This window comes from Oncorhynchus kisutch, linkage group LG2 (assembly GCF_002021735.2).
Source record: "Oncorhynchus kisutch isolate 150728-3 linkage group LG2, Okis_V2, whole genome shotgun sequence".
Taxonomy (NCBI): Eukaryota; Metazoa; Chordata; class Actinopteri; order Salmoniformes; family Salmonidae; genus Oncorhynchus; species Oncorhynchus kisutch.
In genome coordinates this window covers 774745-801557 of record NC_034175.2, presented here as the reverse complement: position 1 = coordinate 801557, position 26813 = coordinate 774745, and the positions used below count along the sequence as shown (strand labels likewise).

Here is a 26813-nt window from a genome sequence, read left to right as displayed (position 1 = left end):
TTTATAGGCTGGGAGCAACAAAATTGAGTCGTGGTCAGACTTGCCGAAAGGAGGGCGAGGGAGAGCTTTGTATGCATCGCGGAAGTTAGAGTAGCGATGATCCAGAATTTTGCCAGCCCAGGTCGCGCATTCGATATGCTGATAAAATTTAAGGAGTCTTGTTTTCAGATTAGCCTTGTTAAAATAGTGGTTTCCAGTTGACATAGTCCAATGAATGAGTCCAATGAAGTTCTTTCAAGGCCATTGAGGTGTCTGCTTTGGGGGGGATATACACACACGGCTGTGATTATAATAGAAGAGAATTCTCTTGGTAGATAATGCGGTCTGCATTTGATTGTAAGGAATTCTAGGTCAGGTGAACAAAAGGACTTGAGTTCCTGTATGTTGTTATGATCACACCACGTCTCGTTAATCATAAGGCATACACCCCCGCCCTTCTTCTTACCGGAGAGATGTTTGTTTATGTCGGCGCGATGCGTGAAGAAACCGGGTGGCTGTACTGACTCTGATAACGTATCCCGAGTGAGCCATGTTTCCGTGAAACAGAGAATGTTACAATCTCTGATGTCTCTCTGGAAGGCAACCCTTGCTTGAATTTTGTCTGCCTTGTTGTCAAGAGACTGGACATTGGCAAGTAGTATACTCGGGAGCGATGAGCAATGTGCCCATCTACGGAGCCTGACCAGAAGACCGCTCCGTCTGCCCCTTCTGCGGCAGCGTTGTTTTGGGTCGCCTACAGGGATCCGATCCATTGTCCTGGGAGGTGGTCCAACAAAGGATCCACTTTGGGAAAGTCGTATTATTCCTAGTCGTAATGTTGGTAAGTTGGCGTTGCTCTCATATCCAATAGTTCTTCCCGGCTGTATGTCATAAGACTTAAGATTTCCTGGAGTAACAGTGTAAGAAATAATACATAAAAAAACTAAATACTACATAGTTTCCTAAGATTGCGAAGTGAGGCGACCATCTCTGTCGGCGCCATCACGATCCTGTGGTTCATTAAGTACCAGTAGGACACGATCCTGTGGTTCATTAAGTACCAGTAGGACATGATCCTGTGGTTCATTAAGTACCAGTAGGACACGATCCTGTGGTTCATTAAGTACCAGTAGGACACGATCCTGTGGTTCATTAAGTACCAGTAGGACACGATCCTGTGGTTCATTAAGTACCAGTAGGACACAATCCTGTGGTTCATTAAGTACCAGTAGGACACGATCCTGTGGTTCATTAAGTACCAGTAGGACATGATCCTGTGGTTCATTAAGTACCAGTAGGACATGATCCTGTGGTTCATTAAGTACCAGTAGGACATGATCCTGTGGTTCATTAAGTACCAGTAGGACATGATCCTGTGGTTCATTAAGTACCAGTAGGACACGATCCTGTGGTTCATTAAGTACCAGTCGGACATGATCCTGTGGTTCATTAAGTACCAGTAGGACATGATCCTGTGGTTCATAAGTACCAGTAGGACATGATCCTGTGGTTCATTAAGTACCAGTAGGACATGATCCTGTGGTTCATAAGTACCAGTAGGACATGATCCTGTGGTTCATTAAGTACAGTAGGACATGATCCTGTGGTTCCTTAAGTACCAGTAGGACATGATCCTGTGGTTTCATTAAGTACCAGTAGGACATGATCCTGTGGTTCATTAAGTACCAGTAGGACATGATCCTGTGGTTCATTAAGTACCAGTAGGACATGATCCTGTGTTCATTAAGTACCAGTAGGACATGATCCTGTGGTTCATTAAGTACCAGTAGGACATGATCCTGTGGTTCATTAAGTACCAGTAGGACATGATCCTGTGGTTCATTAAGTACCAGTAGGACATGATTCAAGATAACTTGAATCTCTCTTTGACAGGCATGGCGCCAGGATTTTCTCTCCCGTAGCTAAGGGGGAGCTTGACCAATATGTGGGGGATGCTCAGAAAATAATTGATTTTCATGACTTCAGAGTTATAAGGAAGTTCTCGTTTCTTCAATAAAAGCAGATATGGCACACAGCACATTCTATATAAATGTAGTTTAATTGAATTTGGCCAAAGAATATTAAACAAAATAGCTACAAGCCTAATACAAGTGACCACAAGGCAATGACAAAAACATCTTTCACGTGCAAAGGTTGCAAGACTTCAGCACCAAGCACTGCATGGGTGCTGTCCGGTGCTGAAGTCTTTCAGCAATAACAACACAATACATCCAAAATGCGACAACAACAGGAAGTGCATTTATTCCATATGCATAATCAGACCACTGTGTGTTGGTAATAATGTTTCGGATTAAATGGCTATCAAGAAGTGCATTTACCCTGCGCGTGTCAACTGTGCACACATGGTGTATAACGAGCTGGCTATCATCACAATCTTAGCGATTATATTTCAATTGCAAAAAATACTTGTAGACCGACTGGCTGGCAATATGCCTGTGTCTTCTTGTTCCATCTAGATCCAGATCAGCATGATTGAATCATGTTTCCACCACTGGACAGGCGCCCTGTCAATTAAAATAACTTTCAGTTACTCACCAAGTGTTGTTTTATAGAAGGACAACGCGTCTGTTGTGGTTTAGTGCAAGATAGTCTATAATCTTCTGGACATACAGGGCCTTGGTTGTTTCTGCGTGTATGGACAGGCAGGCAAGGTTGATGAATCGAGGGTTTGCCATTTTGTTTCTCATGTAGATTTTTACACGCCGCATGCAGGAAAACTACGTTCACATGACGTGGAGGTTACTGGCAGTGTGACAGATATGTGTACAAGTTTATAGATGTCCACGAAGGAGTCTTGAAGGGTTAAAGCTTGGACAGGAACTCCAGTGTGCTGCTAACTGTTTCGCCCGGTTCTTTTTTTCTTTCCAAGAGCCGGCGCACTTGGTGCACCTCTGCCAGCTGACTGTCCTCTCTGATTCCATAGTGCTGTGCCATGGGCACAAGGCTCTCCTTTTGAAGGAATCTGGCATGCTTGGGGTTGAGGGCTGACTTTCCCATGAGAACTGTACCTGCTTCTGTGTAAAAGTGTTGGGTCATTTCGTTCACCAGTCGGTCAATGACATGAGAAGAGAGGACATGGATGGATGTTCAGTTTGAATTGGAGCTTCAACTATAAAGTCCTGTAGGTGGGGAGGATGTTGGGATTGTCTCTTCTCTTGTGGGGGCGGCGGTTGTATGGCGAGATCGACCTTTGTGCACAGGGCCTCTGCCTTGCTCCATATGGCTCTCCAAGAGTCCTCCGTGTGCTTTTCTTTTATGCTCGTGATGACGGACTGTGCGAGGTCAGAGGCAATCTCGAGCAAAAGATCAGGGGACTGTAGAGTGTCAGACATGAACTTTGCTGTGCGGAACAGATCCTCAAACAGGATAAGGTGGAAAATTAATTCAGAATCAATGAGTGTGAGTAGTGACCGCTCGTCAGTCGAACTGCGTGAATTGGGCTGCGACTTAATGTCCTTTAAGGTAGCAGTGATGTGGCTGGGAGGGGTTTTAAGGTAGCAGTGATGGCTGGGAGGGTTTTTAAGGTAGCAGTGATGGATGGGAGGGTTTTTAAGGTAGCAGTGATGGCTGGGAGGGTTTTTAAGGTAGCAGTGATGGCTGGGAGGGTTTTTAAGGTAGCAGTGATGGCTGGGAGGGTTTTTAAGGTAGCAGTGATGGCTGGGAGGGCTTGTTGCACTGCCCACAGCGAGTAGTACTGGCAGGACCATTGCGTATTAGACAGTTTCTTGAGTTTAATGGGCTGCTGTGAAGGCTGAAGTTCCCTTTGCTTCATAATGAAATAGGCATGAACAAATGAGCCTGAGAAAAACAACGTATTTACCTCATTGGTTGGATATTTAACAATTATTTACTTAACAAACAGTAAGATATTTCTGTCCTGCTAATGCTGTGTTTGATGGTCTCCACTCTAGCACCCTGCAGCTAATCTGGGTTTATGGTTTTACTAGAGATAGCTTGAGCTGATAATAGATGGATATCTCAGTGATAAAAACCAACAGCCACATTCCATTCTATGATTAGTGGTGCATATGAGACATATGTCTCCGGTCTGATTAAGCCTGCATTCCATAGACAAGATATGGTGTATGTTTAGCCGGGATAGAGAGAGCCTGGAGGAGCAGAACCAAGGCCTCAGTATTCCTAAGTATCCGGCAAACTAAGACAGGGTGGGGTTAAGACAACACCATGGGCAGATGACCAGGAGATGAACCCAGAGTGGCTTATGATGGCCCTTAGTCTGAATGGGAAGGGTGGAGCCAGCCATGACAGCATTTTTAGGTCTACTATATATACACAACTCTGCATTTCTGTAAAAGTTAAGCTCTCGGCAACACAACTTAGGGTGTGCAGTCGACGGTTTCATTATTGCAATAATTAATCGATGTTGAATGAAGAGGATTGTTTGAATAATTGTCCAAGTCTCTCTCAGTACTGAAATTTCCACGACAAGCGCCATGCCTGCGCGTTGAAACTTTGACTGAAAAGTTTTCAACACAGCTTGAGTAATTGGAGAGATTTTTCTCTTTATACATATGCCAGAGTCACTGCTTCCTCAAAGACACTTATACTGGTCTGGCTGTTGATAAAAGCCAAGGTGTTTGGATATCAATGGTTAGTGGTGCAATTCAAGTTCATTGGGCCTGACAAGGAGTTGGAACCAGTTCATGGAAAAGAACCGAAAACATTTTCAATGAACAGAAACGGAACCCGGAGTGAAAGTGATCAATACTGTTCCAGAACAGAATGGTTATTTTAAAAGCATGGGAACCGGTTTATAACGTTATTTTACTTTCCAGGCATTTTTTGAGTCCCACAAATGCAAAGTGCTCCCTCTGTCACTCAAAAACTTCTTCCAGTGTCTACCAACAAGCTGAAAATCTTTACTAGTGTGTGTGTGTGTTTAGGCTATTGTAGCCCCTCCCCCCCTCCAAAGCATAGGCTACTGTAGCCCCTCCCCCTCTCCAAAGCATAGGCTACTGTAGCCCCTCCCCCTCTCCAAAGCATAGGCTACTGTAGCCCCTCCCCCCCTCCAAAGCATAGGCTACTGTAGCCCCTCCCCCCCTCCAAAGCATAGGCTACTGTAGCCCCTCCCCCCCTCCAAAGCATAGGCTACTGTAGCCCCTCCCCCCCTCCAAAGCATAGGCTACACTGTAGCCCCTCCCCCCCTCCAAAGCATAGGCTACACTGTAGCCCCTCCCCCCCTCCAAAGCATAGGCTACACTGTAGCCCCTCCCCCCTCCAAAGCATAGGCTACACTGTAGCCCCTCCCCCCTCCAAAGCATAGGCTACACTGTAGCCCCTCCCCCCTCCAAAGCATAGGCTACACTGTAGCCACTCCCCCCTCCAAAGCATAGGCTACACTGTAGCCACTCCCCCCTCCAAAGCATAGGCTACACTGTAGCCCCTCCCCCCTCCAAAGCATAGGCTACACTGTAGCCCCTCCCCCCTCCAAAGCATAGGCTACACTGTAGCCCCTCCCCCCTCCAAAGCATAGGCTACACTGTAGCCCCTCCCCCCTCCAAAGCATAGGCTACACTGTAGCCCCTCCCCCCTCCAAAGCAGTACTGACATTACAAGCATGATTCAGAAGATAGGGAGAGAGATTTAATTAGCTGGAGAATAATTAACTTTTGCAATACTAGTTAAGGATTCTATAGGCCGAGTTATCACATTTCACATTGGATATGTTAACTACAAAAAGGAAAGGTGTTTTTAATTCAGCTGCCGCTCTGCGCACACAAGCTTGTTAGCTCAAAGGACATTCAAAGTTTCTCCATAGAAGGTCCTCTTCCTAGATATAATTCTGTGGACTTAATTCAGATAACGCATGTCATAACAAGATGCCCAGCGCTTCAAGCCTCCTCCTCAACCTTCTCTCGCTCTCTCGCCCCTGCAAAATTTCAGTCGCCATAGGCTACACTTGTCTGTCCATCACGTATGTAAACAACTAGTTTGCCTGCTCTATCCGCACTGATTGACAAAGTAATCTACTGAGCTAAACCGGTTCACATCTTTATTTTTCTGGACGTAACAGTGGAATGGAACAAAAAGAATAGTGTTTTTGTTCAGAAAGAACTATTGGAAAATAATTTGGTTCCAAACCTTGATGCAGACAGACAGACATTTAAACCTGCAGGTCCTCTCAGACATAGAGATAGAGAGACAGACAGACAGACAGACCTTTAAACCTGCAGGTCCTCTCAGACCTGGGTATCCCTGTAAGAAGATGAAAGAAATCTGAAATAGGCAAATGAGGTCCATGGACACTTTGTCCAGACAATGTTGATAAATCATACTTGTAACTAAGAATCAAAACATGAATGCCTACTTATTGCTCAGAAATTCACTGCTGAAGAATACAGACCTGGAACCCTGGATATCCAGGTTGGCCTTCTCCCTGTGTTCCAGCATCACCCTGAAGAGAGAATCAAGATAATATTGTGTATTCAGAATATTAGCCTCATGATAAATCAGATAAGCTCTTCAATACACTCACCCTTTTCCCAATGGGCCCTGCATCTCCTGGTGCTCCTGGGGGGAGAGACCCTGGTCAAAACATGTATTGTAGTTTGCATGTGTTACCACATGGTACAGCTGTGTCATCATCAAAATCATTAAATGACTGGCCATCGTACCGCAGGCCCGTAAGGTCCCGGCTCTCCTCTGTACCCTTTGAGCCCAGACACTCCACTCAGACCCTTTCAGGGGGAAGAAATTAAGAGAGGGGGTGCGACAATGACTGGAGGTAAAACATCAACCTATATTTAGCAATAGCCCATGAGAGAGCTAGCCTGTTCCCCAAGAAGGTGTTGGTGGAACCATATAAGAAAGAACAAGTGATCACACAGAGTAATAGAGGACCGAGGGACACTCACCTGTGAACCCACGTCTCCAGCCTGACCTTCATGACCCTGTGCTCCAGCAGAGCCTGTGTCACCCGTCTCCCCTTGACCACCTCTTATTCCTGGAGCACCTGTTAGTCCCCTCTCTCCCCCTACACCCTTAAGAGAGACACATAGGAAGAGAGATGGAGAGAGCGTGTCATGTGTGCTCCCTCTCCGGCCTCTAGGTCACCAGGCTGCTCGTTAAGGCGCACACCTGTCACCATTACGCGCATCGTCAGACTCACCTGGACTCCATCACTTCCTTTATTACCTGCCCTATATATGTCACTCCCTTTGGTTCCTTCCCCGGGCATCATTGTTTCTATTTCATATCTGTGTGCTGTTTGTGTTTCTTGTTTTGTATTTAGTTGTATTTATTTATTAAACAACAAACTCCCTGAACTTGCTTCCTGACTCTCAGCACACGTCGTTACAGAGAGAGAGAGGTCACCAGCTTGCATGTGAACAGCATTGTTCAGCTAAACAGCAGCTTCCCATCGGTCAACAAGGCCATTTTACCATAATGTAAACATCAAAGTGTTTACAAAAGCTAAACCAACTTTTTTGATTCATTATATACTAATGTGTTTTCTTTTACAGTGATACAACTATTTTATTCAGCCATTTAGTCAATGTAGAGCAGGGATCATCAACTAGATTTCTTGAGCAGATTGTCGGGTGGACCGGAGCATAGTTACAAATAGAAAGCAATTGACCTCAAGAAGCCCTGCTTACATTTGTATTCAATCACATTTCTCTCTATTATACATGTGAATACTTGGGAACAGATTTCTTAAATTCCCTTGGAGCTGATTTCCTGTTGTCCAACAATAAAAAATAATAAGATGTGACTTATTTTTTAGAAAACTTGGGGGGTCAAATAAAACCACCCTCGGGCCAAATTCGGCCCATGCGCCATCAGTTGGGGTACCCTGATGTTCAGTGATCTAGTAAGATATGTGTCTTCCTGTGTCAGATTATGTGGACAGTGTTCGTCCTGGTCCGGGTGATGTATTGATTCTAGAACTAGCTGAGTTCCAAACCGCTGTGCCTGGCGCTCCAGACGGTCCAAAGTCCCCCTGTAAAACACAGAAAGGTGGACAGGTGCCTGAGGTCATTGTCCAATCGTTATTGGTTATGGCATCATTTTTCCATTCAACTATAAAAAAATACACCGATACATTTGTGTGTTTATCACAACTGGCAGTTATCAGAATCTGCAGCTTATTGACGATAGAGTTATTGAGGTGGTGGTGTTTTTACTTCGTCTCCTTGGTCACCCTTATTTCCAGGTCCTCCGATTGGTCCAGGCTCCCCCTACAGACACAGATGAAACAATACAGCCACACAGAAAAGCTATCCTGTGTGATAGATGGATGGATGGATGATTGAATGATCAAATTATTGATTGATTAATTGATTGATTTGATTAGTTGATAAATCAATAGATTGATTGATTACCATGGCTCCGTTGGCTCCAGACACTCCAGGAACCCCTGGCTCCCCAGGTGTTCATATCTCTCCCTGTGGACAGGAAGGTCAAATAGAAACTTAAGTCACTCACACATTAAATAATGCAGAACAGACAATTAAGGTGCTGGGTATGACAGAGTTACCTTTTGTCCAGGTAATCCATAAGATCCTTCATCTCCTTTCTGCCCCAGAGGACCTGGCTCCCCCTATCAGAGGAAACAGTCATTACCAACATCAACCAGTCTGAACTTAAATATGAATACTTCAGATATAACTAACAGCATTCATTTACTATTTATCTAGAGACTATGAAGTCTGCTGAGGACAGAGTTATGGGAATAATGTGTAGTATTGTAACTCCCTGTTTGCAGTACGTGTCAGTCTACTGACTAGCTCTGGCTCCTAGAGCGCTATTGGCTGCCAAGTGGTTCTTGGCTGTGGAGGGGAAATTCTGGGAAATGATGACCGCTTGGTGTAACGCTCCCAGAGTTTCACTGTAACTAGTCTAGGAGGTCATGAATACAGTGTAGTGTGTGTGTGTGTGTGTGTGTGTAGGTGTGTGTGGTGCGTGTAGTATGTGTGTGGGTTCGCGTGGTGAGTGTGTGGGTGAGATGGGGAGTGTGTGTGTGTGGGTGAGTGTGGTGCGTGTGTGGGTGGGTGAGTGTGGTGTGTATGTGGGTTTGTGTGGTGTGGTGCGTGTGTGAGTTTGTGTGGTGAGTGTGGTGTGGTGAGTGTGGTGTGGGTGAGTGAGTGTGGTGAGTGTGGTGTGTGTGGTGAGTGTGGTGCGTGTGTGGGTTTGTGTGGTGAGTGTGGTGAGTGTGGGGTGTATGTCGGTTTGTGTGGTGCGTGTGTGAGTTTGTGTGGTGAGTGTGGTGTGTGTATGTGGGTTTGTGTGGTGTGGGTGAGTGTGGTGCGTGTGTGGGTTTGTGTGGTGAGTGTGGTGAGTGTGGTGTGTGTGTGGGTGAGTGTGGTGAGTGTGGTGTGAGTGTGGTGTGTGTGTGTGGGTGAGTGTGGTGCGTGTATGGGTTTGTGTGGTGAGTGTGGTGTGTGTGTGTGGGTGAGTGTGGTTAGTGTGTGTGTGGGTGAGTGTGGTGCGTGTGTGGTGAGTGTGTGTGTGGGTGAGTGTGGTGCGTGTGTGGGTTCGTGTGGTGTGTGTGTGTGTGGTGAGTGTGGTGTGTGTGTGGGTGAGTGTGGTGTGTGTGTGTGGGTGAGTGTGGTGCGTGTGTGGGTTTGTGTGGTGTGTGTGTGTGTGGGTGAGTGTGGTGTGTGTGTGTGGGTGAGTGTGGTGCGTGTGTGTGGGTGAGTGTGGTGTGTGTGTGGGTGAGTGTGGTGTGGATGAGTGTGGTGCGTGTGGTGTGTGTGTGTGTGGGTGAGTGTGGTGTGTGTGTGTGGTGAGTGTGGTGTGGGTGAGTGTCGTGTGTGTGTGTGGGTGAGTGTGGTGCGTGTGGTGTGTGTGTGTGTGGGTGAGTGTGGTGTGTGTGTGTGTGTGTGGGTGAGTGTGGTGCGTGTGTGGGTTCGTGTGGTGAGTGGTGTGCGTGTGTGGGTGAGTGTGGTGTGTGTGTGTGGGTGAGTGTGGTGCGTGTGGTGTGTGTGTGGGTGAGTGTGGTGTGTGTGGTGTGTGTGGTGTGTGTATGTGGGTGAGTGTGGTGTGTGTGTGTGTGTGGGTGAGTGTGGTGAGTGTGGTGTGTGTGTGGGTGAGTGTGGTGCGTGTGGTGTGTGTGTGGGTGAGTGTGGTGTGTGTGGGTGAGTGTGGTGTGTGTGTGGGTGAGTGTGGTGCGTGTGGTGTGAGTGTGGTGTGTGTGTGTGGGTGAGTGTGGTGTGTGTGGGTGAGTGTGGTGTGTGTGTGGGTGAGTGTGGTGAGTGTGGTGTGAGTGTGGTGTGTGTGTGTGGGTGAGTGTGGTGCGTGTGGTGTGTGTGTGGGTGAGTGTGGTGAGTGTGGTGTGTGTGTGGGTGAGTGTGGTGTGTGTGTGTGGGTGAGTGTGGTGCGTGTGTGGGTTCGTGTGGTTCGTGTGGTGTGTGTGTGGGTGTGTGTGGGTACGTGCACATGGGACAGAGTAGATGGTATATTTTAAAGGGGGAGTGTGGAAGTGGGACTAAGGAGGGCTGGTGGTGATCAGTCTGGAAAGACTGTGAAGAAAAGGAAAAGCAGTAGGAAACAAGACAAGCAGAATGTGATGACTTTGACTCTGGCTACATGACCTTGCATCACTCCTATAGACTTACCTCTGCCCCCTCGTCTCCTTTACAACCAGGCAGGCCTATAACCCCAGAGTCCCCCTACAGAGAGAGAAAGAGAGAGGGCGATGTGGGAGTTTACTGCACATTTCAAAGAATAATACGAACATGAGTGACCTCACTGAAGGTTTCCAGAGAAACAGAACTCGATTATGTACTTTGTAATCTGGGCCTACTACACAGTTATCTGCTCTGAAAAACATCTGCTCTGGTCTGAGAAACATGTCAAGGGATTCAGGACCCGGGGTGGAGGTGGAGGTGGGGGTGGGGACTGCCTTTAAGCTAAATCTTCAATTTTAATCATTTTTTTGAAAATATTTTTATTATTATTTGACTTTTATTTATTTATTTATTTATATATATATTTTAAATATATTTTTTTTCTCAGAAAAACCAGTGTACAGACAAAAAGTATAGAAACAGACAATGATAACATATGCTTATTAGTGATGACATAATTTTCCATTAGCGCAATTCGATTTATGAAGTAAAATAGTTTTTCTTTATCCTTTTCATAGTTAAGGAACTTCCTGTCAAATATCCCAGGGGGGGGGGGGGGGATCTAAAGGGATGTGACCATGAGGCTTTAGTGCTGAACATTTAGTCTATAAAACACCTATATGATTCATCTGGCTCATATCCACCATACAGCACCTGGCTCGGTTTTAAGATCATTTTTTGGCACCCTATTATGCTCCATATAGTGCCTCACGGGGATGGACAAAAGCATTGCTCTGTACTGTATAATAGGTCCAGAGCCTATGGAAGAAGGTACAGGTGTTACATAATACTAACAGCCTTCAGCATGGGCTGGGCCATCCTTCGTCTGTATTTCATTCTCATCTTGTTTTCGTCTCAACCCCTCTAATAATTCTGGAATATGGGTGTATATAAAGGGAGACCTGTGAGGGCGAAGCCTGCATCCCTGTTTAATTGCTCACTCACACTTTACGAGGCCTTGATAGCCTTGTTTTTCTGTTTGTAAGTTTACAGCGTGATACTCTTGTTAAACATTTAATAATGTGGGGACTGTGTGTTGAGTAAGAGGTACAAAACAAACAAACCACAAGGCCATCCTTCCCGTCCACTCCATCCGCTCCTTTCTCACCCTAGAAACACATGGCTCACATGACTTCAATTGGTTGAATTGGTGAGTATGTGACAATGTGCATGACTGAATGGATGGATGGACACATGAATGAATGAATTTTATTTTTTATTTTTTTATTTTACCTTTATTTAACCAGGTAGGCAAGTTGAGAACAAGTTCTCATTTACAATTGCGACCTGGCCAAGATAAAGCAAAGCAGTTCGACAGATAAAACGACACAGAGTTACACATGGAGTAAAAACAAACATACAGTCAATAATGCAGTATAAACAAGTCTATATACAATGTGAGCAAATGAGGTGAGAAGGGAGGTAAAGGCAAAAAAGGCCATGATGGCAAAGTAAATACAATATAGCAAGTAAAATACTGGAATGGTAGTTTTGCAATGGAAGAATGTGCAATGATGCATAAGATCAACAACATACCTTTTGTCCAGATGGTCCTCTTGGACCCTGTAGGGCAAAATAACGTTTGAACATTTTGACAGCTGAACCTATGGCTGTTGGATGATGTGATTGTATTCTTTATTTACATGATATACGTATGTACTATAAGGTTTATAAACACTATTATAATCACTATTACTCTCCACTAAATCCATGAGAGCTTACTCTGTCACCAGTAGGACCACGGTCACCCTGTAGAGAAAGAGAGTGATGAATATCAGAGTTTAGCTTCTAAGCACTTAATACGGATCCGGACATGTAAAATTCCTGGTGTTGGAAACACTGGGAACATATGGCATATTTCAATTCGGGTTAAGTGAATGCTCATGGAACATTGCATTAGCTAACCTCATACAGCCAGACAAGTATGTCTCTAAATATTGCGTTTACGCCATAGCTCTAAATTCTACCAGGCAATGTTACATTATAGCTAACCAGCATGTGGTATGAATAATCTAAAACATTCAAAGTGGTACATATTTTTAGTTTAGATAAATAATCACTCTGACCTTCTCTCCTCTGTGTCCTTGGGGCCCCTGGTCACCTGCAGTCCCCTAGGTGACAAAGATACAGTATGATCCACATGTGATCCACATATGATCCACATTGCCTGTAGCCATCATCTGTAGCATCAAACAGGCTACAAAGCATAATGTATCCACAATCTACAGTCAGCAGACAGACAAGTTCATGTTCTGTAATGTGTCATATACTACCTTTGCTCCCACACTTCCCGGTCTCCCAGCAACCCCCTGACGTCCTGGAGTTCCCTGAAAAAAAGAATAATATCTATTTCTCATTGTCATCAGTCAACCTCTTCCAGTGTTAGTCATTCTGAAGCAGAGTCTGAGTGAAGCCGTTTGTATAAACTGTGTTAAGCAACAGGAAGCTTCTATCCCCAAGCAATACGACTGATAAATAGATAACAAAATAGCTAAATGGACGATCTGAGTTTACCTTGTATCTTTATTGACCTTTTATTATTATTTGTGTACTGTCTCTGTTCACACACACACACACACACACACACACACACACACACACACACACACACACACACACACACACACACACACACACACACACACACACACACACACACACACACACACACACACACACACACACACACACACACACACTCTCTGTTCACACGCACAGGGCCCTACACACACTCTCTGTTCACACGCACAGGGCCCTACACACACACACTCTCTGTTCACACGCACAGGGCCCTACACACACACACACTCTCTGTTCACACGCACAGGGCCCTACACACACACACGCTGTCTCTGTTCACATGCACAGGGCCCTACACACACACACACACACACACACACACACACACAGCCTCTGTTCACACGCACGCACACACACACACACACACACACACACTGTCACTCCATCATCTGCTCACTTAGACATAATATGCACATTCATATTGACTCTACACACAAGCACAGCCACTCACTTACAAGCTGCTGCTACTCTGTTTATCTTATATCCTGTTGCCTAGTCACCTTACCCTTATATCTACCTCCAACACTCCAATGTTCCTGCACATTGTAAATATGGTATTGGAACTGACCCTGTATATAGTATGCTTACTTACTTACTTATTGTTAGGTTTTGTGTTTGCAAGAAAGGCATTTCACTGTACTTGTGCATGTGACATTACACCCTTTGGCCCAAAATTCCCATTGAGACAGAGAAGAAAGTCTTGGACTTGCCAGACTGCCAGAAGTTGTGCACAGAACACGGTACTGTACAATAGAATCAATCAAACTAAGCCTTTTTCAGTTCCACTACCTCCTCGTCTCCTTAATGCATTTCTTGGCTGGAACACACAAGAGCTGTGTTGACTAGCAGTGGGCTAGGCAGGCCATCTGGACGCCATGATTAGATCAGACACAGAGAAGGCCAGAGTCATTAGTCCCATCAGGTAAACAGGGGCCTGGGGGCACGCTCAGATCACACATAGAAATGTCTGTTATAGAGTGGACATGATTCCCTATTCCACATGACATAGAAGCATGGCTTTTCTATGTAATATATTTCTATCTCAATGTTCCATAATGCTGCACCCCATGGAATACAGTCCTGGTAAAGCAAAGATTGTCATCTCATTAGCATTCCATTGGATATTGGCGCAAAGCCACTCCCGTCCTTAAAACCTTTGTTTTGAATCCAGACCACAGCAGGGGCAGCTTTTTTTCAATCAATCTGATTACAAACCAGTATCAGTACTTTCTGTTTCACTCATTCTTTCACTGTCCTGATATTTACCTTGTAATACTGTGTGATTATAAATGTCTGGCATATTTATAGTAATGTGCACAAACGCACACGCACACACGCACACACACTCACACACACGCACACACACTCATGCACGTGTTTACATTGTGAATCCTTACTGTATATGAACTGCAGTACATGAGCCAAATCACCAGGGTTTGATTAACGTTCCTCCTTCCGCCTTGAGATCCCAGGGGAGCATGTGAAACAAAGAACACGGATGAGAAAGACTTCTGACTTCACTGGACCCCAAAATTGTATTGGTAACATACACATATTTAGCAGATGTTGTAGCGAAATGCTTGTATCAAAAAGACTGAAGAAAAAAACTCACCACAGATTCAGAATCCTTGTACTACAGATCCATAAAAGAAGAGACAGACATTTGGTTAGAATAGTCTGTTTGGGCAACAAAAAAATGCCCTACAGTAAATTACATTTAGGTACAGGGCCTTGGTTTAAAAATGCCCACTTGTATGATGGTAACTATGTGACGATGGTGTACTCACCATGGTAGACACTATGGAGCTGATGGTGTTCCTAACAACCTGCAGGTCCTCACTAGTAGCAGACATGTTATGGGTGTGTTGTACATTTGTTGCTATGGAACCAAGTCTGTTGTCCTGCAGAGAGAGAGAGAGAGGTGGAGGGGGAGAGAGAGAGAGAGGTGGAGGGGGAGAGAGAGAGAGAGAGGGAGAGAGGTGGAGGGGGAGAGGTGGAGGGGGAGAGAGAGAGAGAGAGGGAGAGCGAGGTGGAGGGGGAGAGAGAGGTGGAGGGGGAGAGAGAGGGAGAGAGGTGGAGGGGGAGAGAGAGAGAGAGAGAGGTGGAAGGGGAGAGAGAGAGAGAGAGGTGGAGGGGGAGAGAGAGAGAGGGAGAGAGGTGGAGGGGGAGAGAGAGAGAGAGGTGGAGGGGGGAGAGAGAGAGATAGGGAGAGAGGTGGAGGGGGAGAGAGAGAGGGAGAGAGGTGGAGGGGGAGAGAGAGAGAGGTGGAGGGGGAGAGAGAGAGAGGGAGAGCGAGCCTTAGAGACAGAGACAGAGACTGAAACACTGAAAAACTACCTCAAACTAGAAAAACTACAGTAAAAAAGGCTGTTTTAATTGTTTTAATTATTAGTATATTTTTTATTTAACTAGGCAAGTTAGTTAAGAACAAATTCTTATTTACAATGACGGCCTACCCCGGCCCAACCCGGACGACGCTGGGCCAATTGTGCGCCGCCCTATGGGACTCCCAATCACGGCCGTATGTGATACAGCCTGGGTTTTGGCATACCCACACATTCTTGAGGTGCAAGAGAAGAATGCAAAGACTACATATAAATATATAATATATCAAATACAGTGGGATTTTTTAGTTAAAAAACTCAAGGATGTGAGACTACAGCCAATCCAGTTTGTTTGAGCAGTATTAGTTATTGTATTTCCATGACCACTACAGAGGGCATAGTTCTCTGTCTACAACCTGGACCTTCTAGCCAGAGCTCTATTCCCTCTTGATTACCAGGTGATGTGGAGTGATAGCCACGCTGAAGATGTTAATGTTCATGGCTCTGGCCTCAGACACGGTGTATTTATCCCAGTGTTTCCTGTCTCTCTGAGCCAGTTCATCTTGTATGTTTCCAAGTCAACCAGCGTGTTTCTCCCCGTGCTCCTGCTTTTGCTAGTCCTCCCGGTTTTGACCCCATGCCTGTTTTCTGGACTCCATACCTGCCTGCCTGTCCAGTCTGCCTGCCCTGACCTCGAGCCTGCCTGCCACTCTGTACCTCCTGGACTCTGATCTGGTTTTGACCTTTTGCCTTGTCCACGACCATTCTCTTGCCTACCCTTTTTTTTAACTAATAAATATCAAATACTCAAACCATCTGCATCTGGGCCCTGAGCCCTTATACAATCGATGGACTCACCCTGTCATCAGCTGCACAGTTGCTACGGAGATGGCACAGTCGGTGTGGGTTCCCTTGCCGATGTAGCGAATGTCCTGTATAGCTCTCTTCAGCTGAGCTCTTCCTTGGGCCTCCTTGGTGCTGGTCAGCTCCCTCATCACCTTTACCTCATCACTGTAGTGCAGCACTCCCACACTCCACGTCAGGTTACGCTCACAGCGGTAGTATCTAGATGAGTACAGGCAGAGCTATGTCACAATGGCACACAAAGCGTGACACCAAGCAAGTTACCTCTGATCTACATGTACTACAGGGACAATTCCCCTAAATCAGCAGTATTTCATTTACTGTCTACAGATTAGAAGGCAGGGAGTTCGTTCATGGGAATGATGTATTGATTCCCAGAGGGGAGAAAGTGGTACTAAAACCTGATAGAACAAATCTATTACAAGTGTGCCGTCTTGTCAAGCCCCAAGCACATTTACACCCATCGTCCTCCTGCTATTTTCTCCAGTACCCAATCAAACCATCAGGCAGTTGCTATTCTGATGAAGTCAATGAAAGATACATAAATACTCAACCAACCGTGTCAAGAACCAGGACCTGTCAATAACTAGGTGTTCTTTAGCTCTTTAAACTTTAGGCCAGTAGCATTTTGCATACTTCAGTAGGATCACATCACTAATGGATCACATCACACAAAAAATAATCTACTATTTTGGCTGTTTTGCAAAGAAGTTGTGCTGAGTCAGACACATTAGAGGATACACCATGATCTTTGGCAAATACTTGGACATGTATCCTTCCTTTATAAACATTGAGCTGATGATATTTTATTCTACAACAATGTCTTGAATCACAGGGCTTCTCCAAAACATGGGCCCCAATTCAATAAATGTCAGATAATGACAAAGCTCACTGTGTGCCTGCATGACTGAAAGTGTTGTTCTCTTATATGTGTATTTCTTATCACGTGAAGACGTCATTCATCAGGTCCTCTGAACTTCAGGAGGACAACTCCTTAGCTGTAAGGTGAGACTTCGTTAGATGGAGATATCATATCAAGATGGAGATAACATATCAACCTTTCTCACAGTCAGGAATGCAGCTCAGTGCCCCAAAGGTAAACCCCAAACCTTTTCTGGGCGAATGATTTGGAATGGCTGCACTGAACAAACACGCACAGTCACTCATTACACTTGCTGCCTGTCTGAGCTTGTTAGTGAGTAACACACACACACACACACACACACACACACACACACACACTGACGCACACACAGGCATTCAGTGATGAAACGTATCGGTATGGGCCACAGAAAACACAGCTCAAATATTTTAACCGTAATAGTTGCACTGTTTCCGAACAGTGGGATGGCAAAAGCAAATCTATTACAATTATAATAGATAAGTTGCAGCATCTGTATAAATGCCGCTGGTCTTAGCAAAAAGCCCAATGCGTTTCGTAGTTCAACAAGATGAGCTGTCTTGGCCTCCGTAGACCGCTTTCCTTCAGTCAAATGACCAAATTGCCCTCTAGTGGCCTCATGGATGGAATGTTATTCATATTTGTCATCATTTCATAATGAATAAATGTTTCTTTTTTTTACTCCCAAACTCCGGTGTTTTAATGTCAAACGATTTTGTTATATTTTTCTGTGATGTATATAAAGTGTAAGAGTGGGATGCAAACTTAAAATGTAATACCTTTGAACTCTATATCTGTCACACCCGGATCTGTTTCACCTGTCTTTGTGATTGTCTCCACCCCCCTCCAGGTGTTGCCCATCTCCCCCATTATCCCCTGTGTATTTATACCTGTGTTCTCTGTTTGTCTGTTGCCAGTTTGTCAAGTCAACCAGTGTTTTTGTTCTCAGCTCCTGCTTTTCCCAGTCTCTATTTTTCTCCCCCTCCTGGTTTTGACCCTTGGCTGTCCTGACTTTGAACCCGGCTGCCTGACCACTCTTCCTGAGCCTGCCTGCCGTCCGGTACCGTTGCCCCACCTCTGGTTTACTGACCCCTGCCTACCCTGACCCTGAGCCTGCCTGCCGCCCGGTACCGTTGCCCCACCTCTGGTTTACTGACCCCTGCCTACCCTGACCCTGAGCCTGCCTGCCGTCCGGTACCGTTGCCCCACCTCTGGTTTACTGACCCCTGCCTACCCTGAGCCTGCCTGCCGTCCGGTACCGTTGCCCCACCTCTGGTTTACTGACCCCTGCCTACCCTGACCCTGAGCCTGCCTGCCGTCCGGTACCATTGCCCCCCCTCTGGTTTACTGACCTCTGCCTACCCTGACCCTGAGCCTGCCTGCCGTCCGGTACCGTTGCCCCACCTCTGGTTTACTGACCCCTGCCTACCCTGACCCTGAGCCTACCTCCTGTCCGGTACCGTTGCCCCATCTCTGGTTTACTGACCCCTGCCTACCCTGACCCTGAGCCTACCTCCTGTCCGGTACCGTTGCCCCACCTCTGGTTTACTGACCCCTGCCTACCCTGACCCTGAGCCTACCTCCTGTCCAGTACCGTTGCCCCATCTCTGGTTTACTGACCCCTGCCTACCCTGACCCTGAGCCTACCTCCTGTCCGGTACCGTTGCCCCACCTCTGGTTTACTGACCCCTGCCTACCTTGACCTGTCTATTGCCTGCCCTGTTGGATTATTAAACCATTGTTCATTTGATGTGTCTGCACCTGGGTCTTTCCTTCATACCTGATAATATCTGACATTCTTGTTTAAGCCCATAACCATGTGTGTGAGGTGTATACTTTTGTTTCAAGGTAGATTTGTTTAAGACTAACAAGAAACACTCTGTGTGACTGTTTTAGCCCACAGCAGTATGCTTGTGCTTTTCCAAGAGCATCATATTAACGCAACCCTGAGCACCATGTAAGGAGAGAAGCTGTTCTCATACACCACCTCTCAGCCCCGATTCATCACTGTAGAACCACAGTTCACACTGAGGTCAACACACAACCGTGTTCATAAGACTGCATGTAGTGAGGCAGACCTCCTGAGATGATCATCAACAACAGATTGTCAGGAGAACACTACTGCCCAGAGCAGCTCTCAATGGTCATTCTGCATGTCGCTTATCAGGGTGGGTCTGAGTGTGTGGTGAATAATACTGGTACAATATGACTGTATTTTTTAATAATGATCACAGAGAGGAGTTTAAGAAATTAAACAGGAGGTATGCAAATTGGAGGCCTCTGTAGGAGGATTGATATTGTTTGGTCTGCGCTAGTCTGTGGGGTGAATAAACGGTCAGGCGCGAGTTTCCCAGAAGCCTTGTCGCCAACATGACACTTGATTTCTCTTGGCAAGCTCGCCATAATCATTACTACGTAGCATTAATTACCGTTTAGTTGCCACATGTCATGAATTGAAGTAAGGGACCTGAAAGCACCCATTGTTAACCACAATTTCTTAATGAATACCAGTCATGTAGCTGAAACTGTCAGAATGGAGGTGATACACACCTAGTATTGAGCTGGTCCACAAAGTCCAGGGCAAACTTCTTGATCTGATCAACAAAGGAGCCGTAGGGCTTGGCCCTCAGTGCCACACTCTCTGAGGTGTCCAGAACAATGTACACATCCGCTGGGCAGTCTGGGGAAACAAGAAGGGGAGGATAATGTTAGATTTGACATGGCATAAAATAAATGTACAAAATATTTTAAAAAATGGTGATACTGTGTTCAATATAGTTTAAAAAAAATTTTATTCTGGATACTGAAACAGGCTTATTTTTTTATTAAACTGACTGTTCTGGTTAAATTTAACTTCAGGACAGTTTTCAACACATATGATGAAAATGTACTTTGTTTTAGTCATTTACAAAAAGAAAGGAACTATGAAAAAAATCCATGAACAGACATTATGTGGAATTCCCACTGGTGAGCTCAATTCCCAAGAATTTCTGAAGAACTGCTTCTTTATAGCCAACTCAGCCAAGGATCATTTTCAAATGGGATGACATCTCCTTACAAAATATTTGATAGAAAATGATTCAAATAAAAGTGAAAGTCCCCCAGTAAAATATTACTTGAGTAAAAGTTTAAAAGTATCTGGTTTTAAATGTACTTAAGTACAGTGGTGGAAAACATACTCATTGTCATACTTAAGTCAAATTACAAAGTAAATGCTATACATCAAATTCCTTATATTAAGCAAACCAGACGGCACAACTGTATTTTTTAAATGTATGGCTAGTCAGGGGCACACTCCAACACTCAGACATAAATGACAACGGCAGTATTTGTGTTAAGTGAGTCCACCAGATCAGAGGCCGTAGGGATGACAACGCATTATATTGATACAGTATGTGCGTGAATTGGATATTGCTGTCCTGGCTGAGCATTCTTTTAGTTCTCCGTTATTTTACCAGGTAAGTTGACTGAGAACACGTTCTCATTTGCAGCAACGACCTGGGGAATAGTTACAGGGGAGAGGAGGGTGATGAATGAGCCAATTGTAAACTGGGGATTATTAGGTGACCGTGATGGTTTGATGGCCAGATTGGGAATGTAGGACACCGGGGTTAACACCCCTACTCTTACAATAAGTGCCATGGGATCTTTAATGACCGCAGAGAGTCAGGACACCGGGGTTAACACCCCTACTTTTACAATAAGTGCCATGGGATCTTTAATGACGGCAGAGAGTCAGGACACCGGGGTTAACACCCCTACTCTTACAATAAGTGTCATGGGATCTTTAATGACCGCAAAGAGTCAGGACACCGGGGTTAACACCCCCACTCTTACAATAAGTGTCATGGGATCTTTAATGACCTCAGAGAGTCAGGACACTGGGGTTAACACCCCTACTCTTACAATAAGTGTCATGGGATCTTTAATGACCGCAGAGAGTCAGGACACCGGGGTTAACACCCCTACTCTTACAATAAGTGCCATGGGATCTTTAATGACCTCAGAGAGTCAGGACACCGGGGTTAACACCCCTACTCTTACAATAAGTGCCATGGGATCTTTAATGACCGCAGAGAGTCAGGACACCGGGGTTAACACCCCTACTCTTACAATAAGTGTCATGGGATCTTTAATGACCTCAGAGAGTCAGGACACCGGGGTTAACACCCCTACTCTTACAATAAGTGTCATGGGATCTTTAATGACCTCAGAGAGTCAGGACACCGGGGTTAACACCCCTACTCTTACAATAAGTGCCATGGGATCTTTAATGACTGCAGAGAGTCAGGACACCGGGGTTAACATCCCTACTCTTACAATAAGTGTCATGGGATCTTTAATGACCGCAGAGAGTCAGGACACCGGGGTTAACACCCCTACTCTTACAATAAGTGCCATGGGATCTTTAATGACCTCAGAGAGTCAGGACACCGGGGTTAACACCCCTACTCTTACAATAAGTGCCATGGTATCTTTAATGACCTCAGACAGTCAGGACACCCGTTTAACGTTCCATCCAAAAGATGGCACCCTACAAAGGGCAGTGTCCCCAATCACTGGAATTGGGATATTTTTTAGACCAGAGGAAAAAGTGCTCCCTACTGGCCCTCCAACAACACTTCCAGCAGCATCTGGTCTCCCATCCAGGGAATGACCAGGACCAACCCTGCTTAGCTTCCAAGGCAAGCCAGCAGTGGTATGCAGGGTGTTATGCTGCTGGCAGCGTTTGAAATGTAATAAGTAATAAATGTAAAAAGTACATTTGGGTGTCAGGGATAATTATTGGGAGTAGAATTTACATATTTTCTTTAGGAATGTAGTCAAGTAAAAGTAGTCAACAAAAAATATATAGATACTGAAGGAAAAAACGACTTAAGTCGGACTTTAAAGTATTTTTTACATAATTACTTTACACCACTGGTCATTGCTATAACAACTAGCATAGAATTCTTTCTGAACACAAATCTAATTTGGTCACAGCGTTTGGAGAGTCAGTTTTCCAGAATGGATCTGAGAATAAATTTGAGCATTAAGGCCTGCAGTGTGAACAAAGCTTTAGCCCTATACAGACAGAGAGAGAAATGGCTGGTTCAATCCAAATATCTAATTACACAGGTACTCCATATATCAACATGTTGTAGTAGAGAGATTACATGCAACCTCCTAACGTCTGCTCAGAGGATATTGACTGACAACAAGATTTACTGACCTCCCTCTGTTTTCTATTACAGGGGTTGAGCACATTTGGGTTTGGTTAATCAAACCACTTTCCAAAATCATATACTGTATCATCTCCAGCACGAAACAACTGACTCTATTCAGAAAGTACTCAGACCCCTTGAATTTGTTATGTTACAGCCTTATTCTAAAATGTATTAGATTATTTTTTCCCCGCAACAATCTGCACACAGTACAAAGTGAAAACATTTTTTTGACAATTTTGCAAATGTATAAATGGTAAAAAAAGAAATACCTTATTTACATACGTATTCAGACCCTTTACTATATGACTTGCAAAAATGGGGAGAAGGGCCTTGGTCAGGGAGGTGACAAAGAACCCGATGGTCAATCTGAAAGAGCTCCAGATTTCCTCAGTGGAGATGGGAGAACCTTCCAGAAGGATAACCAACTCTGCAGCACTCCATCAATTAGGCCTTGATGGTAGAGTGGCCAGACAGCCCGCTTGGAGTTTGCCAAAAGGAACCTAAAGACTCTCAGACCATGAGAAACAAGATTCTCTGGTCTAATGAATCCAAGATTGAACTCTTTGGCCTGAATACCAAGCGTCACGTCTGGAGGAAACCTGGCACCATCCCTATGGTGAAGCATGGTGGTGGCAGCATCATGCTGTGGGGATGTTTTTCAGCGGCAGTGACTGTGAGACTAGTCAGGATTGAGGGAAAGATGAACGGAGCAAAGTACAGAGACCTCCTTGGTGAAAACCTGCTCCAGAGCGCTCAGGGCCACAGACTGGGGCAAAGGTTCACCTTCCAACATGACAATGACCCTAAGCACACAGCCAAGACAATGCAAGAGTGGCGTTGGGACAAGTCTGTGAATGTACTTGAGTGGTCCAGCCAGAGCCCAGACTTGAACCCGATCGAACATCACTGGAGAGTCCTGAAAATAGCTGTGCAGTGACGCTCCCCATCCAACCTGACAGAGCTTGAGAAGATCTGCAGAGAACAATGAGAGAAACTCCCCAAATACAGGTGCGCCAAGCTTGTAGTGTCATACCCAAGAAGACTCGAGGCTGTAATCGCTGCCAAAGGTGCTTCAACAAAGTACTGAGTAAAGGGTCTGAAAACTCATGTAAATGTGATATTTCAGTTTTTTTATTTGCAAACATTTCTAAAAACCTGTTTTTGCTTTGTCATTATGAGGCTATTGTGTGTAGATTGGTGAGTTAAAAATAATGTCATAGATTTTAGTATAAGGCTGTAACGTAACAAAATTGAGAAAAAGTAAAGGGGTCTGAATACTTTCCGAATGCACTGTGTCTGAAAATTGCGCATTTATATGATCTGTGGTTAACAAGATAAGAGGAAAGAAATCCAAAGAAGTGCTTCTCTGACATCACAGGAAGGATACATGTTTTTTTTTACGGTGATTTTCAAAACCTTCAACGAGTTTCTAGCCAGAGGGAGGCTATTTTTCTTGATCCCCACGTCACCGCCAATCTCATAGTGTTCTAATATCACTGTTTTTAAAATGTTTAAACTTTCGATGATGTCATCGGGTAGGATGTTTTCAAAATGTGTTTTATTATAGAAAAACGTGTTGACTATGTGTTGACTATGGTACGGTGCTGGAGATGATGAAAATGAGGTTGAAATGTGATGCAGTTGCCCTTTAAAGTGCATCTAAATTAATATGTACTACCATTTCACTTGGCAACATTAAGGATTCTTGTGTTTAATGCTTTGCTTTGGCAAATGTTCAACAGATATTAAGCATTGGCATAACATCTTGCTAAGTAAAAAAAGAGTGGGCAGGAGAGCAAGGCTACTCAGCTACAGCTTGGCTTGATAGCCTACCATAGAGGTCTCCTCTGTTCCTCCCATTGAGAGAGCAGGCACCGTGGACTAGCGACACCAACGAGAGAAGTAGAATAGCACCGGTCAGCTTCATCATGGGAGAGGCCCTCTGGAGACGCAGGGGAGAAGGGACTTCAGGAGAACCTAGGCCAAAGAAAAATATTCACTAAAAAGAGAATGTTTAAGCACATTCAGCTTGAGTGGTCAAAGCCTGAAACCGCTCTTCACACCCAGCCTCCATACATCCTGTTGTAGGTCTTTGTAATCATCATCCAAATATAAATGCATCAGAATTTTCCTCAGTCAACATCGGTATCTACTACCTACCTTCAACAAGTCAACAAGAGTAAATGCTTTTCAAAAATAAAGTACAGTGTTTAAAAAAACATGTATTGACAAATTATTTTCCAATTCTGGTATTTCCAAATGCTTTGGTGTATAATGCTTATGACTTAACTTCAGATCCCATTGAATCCACACTTGACAACGGAGAGGTTTCCTTACCATTCTAAAGACAAGTGGCATGGTTCTAAACTGACAAATGGATTTGTTCCAAACTCTTCTAAAGTGACCAGTGGTAGGTTCTAAGCACTTTAGAATACCTATGTGTTTAATAAAGTGGCATTTCTTACCTTTCTCTTTTTTGCATATGTGGTAAAATGTGAATATCCCACAGGTTTGTGTTGTCCAGGTGTGTTTGCTGCTCTCTCTGCTAGCAGTCTGTGCAACAGGAGAGGGTGGGGCTCACCTGCAAAGTGTCCTCCCATCTCATACAGTTTACACCCCACACAATCCTTACTGCTACCTTACAGCAGCTTCTACTGAGGCCGATAGAGTAAATTACAGGGGATTTAATAAAGTAGGCTGCACAAATACATAGCACACAGTGCAATCTTTGGATGAAGTATCGCTGTGTGTGGCCTAAAAATGTTGCCAGTAGTGAAGATTCAAGGCCCTCTGAAGGTTCAATGTCCTCTTAGAGAAGTTTCTACAGGATGCACTTCCTCACATTATAACAGTTTCACAGTCTTCACCTCAGAATGACATGGAGGTCTGACTCAGTCAACTGAACAAGACTGTGCGAAGAATGAGAACACAGTTCTTGGCTAAAGTTGTTAGATTCAAGTGTCTGCAAAGTCCAATCTAAACAATGTAATGGATCTCAAATAGCATTTGTCTCTCCCCAGATCAGACCTGAAGGAGTCCTTTCATTGCTATAAACTTGGCCTTGATGGAAACATTGACGAGTCAAGCGCCCAGCTACCTTTTCTATCTCACTCTTATGCAACATTGAAGCTAAAAGCTGTGTCAAAGTGTCCTGGTAAATTGTTTTTTAATGTACAGTAGATTTCTCATTTCCTCAGACATGAGAAAAACAGAAATCTCTTGCTTTAACACAGGAGTTCGGTGGAACCTTAATTGGGGAGCTCGGGCTCGTGGAAATGACTGGAGTGGAATCAGTGGAATGGTATCAAACACATGGTTTCCATGGTTTCCAGGTGTTTGATGCCATTCCATTTGCTCCGTTCCGGCCATTGTTATCAGCCTCCATTAAGAATAAGTTCACATGCAGATAATCTGATATGGACTGGTCTTTGTCTCAGCTGGGCCTGTTTTGCCCTCAGGCAGGAACTGCGAAGGCCAAACATGCAGATACATGCAACCTGGCTGCCACCACTGACAGACCATCCTGCTCCTAAGTATGGAGGAAACGTTCAGCATGGTAGACAGGGGCAAAGAATTCCACAATCACTCAAAGTAAATTGCACACTGGCTTTCTTGTTCAACATTTAGTTGACGAATAGATGATTGTATCTCATAACTTGGTATAGGCTCTGAGATGAAATAGGCTATGAAGTCACTCTCCTATCTCATAGCAATAGGCTACTATAATAGATCCATTACTATACTATATATTTTAAATAGGCTACTGGTCTATTTACTTTCGATGCTTATTGAATGAGAGACAGATCAATGGTAGCTTAACATTTGTTGTGTAGCGGTAATAAACCAGTCATGTAAGACAGTAAGAGACATGTCCTGCTGTAACGATATGCCCTGAGAGTCGGGAAGCAAGTTCAGGGAGTGAGTGTTTTAATAAAATAAACATCATCCAAAACCAGAAACACAGACAGCACACAGACATGAAACTGAAATAGAAACAACGACACCTGGGGAAGGAACCAAAGGGAGTGACATATATAGGGAAGGAACCAAAGGGAGTGACATATAAAGGGAAGGAACCAAAGGGAGTGACATATATAGGGAAGGAACCAAAGGGAGTGACATATATACGGAAGGACCCAAAGGGAGTGACATATATAGGGAAGGAACCAAAGGGAGTGACATATATAGGGAAGGAACCAAAGGGAGTGACATATATAGGGAAGGAAACAAAGGGAGTGACATATATAGGGAAGGACTCAAAGGGAGTGACATATTTAGAGAAGGAACAAAAGGGACAGACATACAGTATATAGGGAACGAACCAAAGGGAGTGACATATATAGGG

The 26813-nt window shown here is 44.7% G+C and overlaps 1 protein-coding gene across 3 annotated transcripts; it reads right to left on the bottom strand.

The window, feature by feature from the left end:
- Positions 1-8341: 8341 nt before the first annotated feature.
- LOC109877206 (collagen alpha-1(VI) chain-like) lies at positions 8342-25117 on the bottom strand. 3 transcript variants are annotated; one of them, XM_031836508.1, is made up of 12 exons: positions 15952-16026; positions 14960-15073; positions 14785-14805; positions 14570-14631; positions 12866-12919; positions 12659-12703; positions 12315-12341; positions 12129-12155; positions 11657-11701; positions 10581-10634; positions 8501-8563; positions 8342-8408 (listed from the first exon to the last, which is right to left on the bottom strand). In XM_031836508.1, exons 4-12 carry the CDS (start codon positions 14588-14590, stop codon positions 8397-8399), a joined length of 348 nt encoding a protein of 115 aa, XP_031692368.1. In that variant the 5' UTR covers positions 14591-14631; positions 14785-14805; positions 14960-15073; positions 15952-16026; the 3' UTR covers positions 8342-8396. The 3 variants fall into 3 exon arrangements, 1 of the variants encoding a protein (XP_031692368.1); XR_004211792.1 differs by lacking the exons at positions 8342-8408; positions 8501-8563; positions 10581-10634; ... (2 more) ...; positions 12315-12341; positions 15952-16026 and adding exons at positions 16355-16561; positions 19812-19941; positions 24302-24445; positions 24934-25117 and having other exon boundaries at positions 14960-15065; XR_004211793.1 differs by lacking the exons at positions 8342-8408; positions 8501-8563; positions 10581-10634; ... (5 more) ...; positions 14570-14631; positions 15952-16026 and adding exons at positions 16355-16561; positions 19812-19941; positions 24302-24445; positions 24934-25116.
- Positions 25118-26813: the final 1696 nt, after the last annotated feature.

Coding starts and splice junctions, on each gene's coding strand:
- LOC109877206 (XM_031836508.1), bottom strand. CDS start 14,590: ATGTACTGCAGTTCATATACA. Junction 12,704..12,865: donor CGGGAAGTGTGGGAGCAAAG/GTAGTATATGAC, acceptor TTTGTCACCTAG/GGGACTGCAGGTGACCAGGG. Junction 12,156..12,314: donor GTGGTCCTACTGGTGACAGA/GTAAGCTCTCAT, acceptor TTTGCCCTACAG/GGTCCAAGAGGACCATCTGG.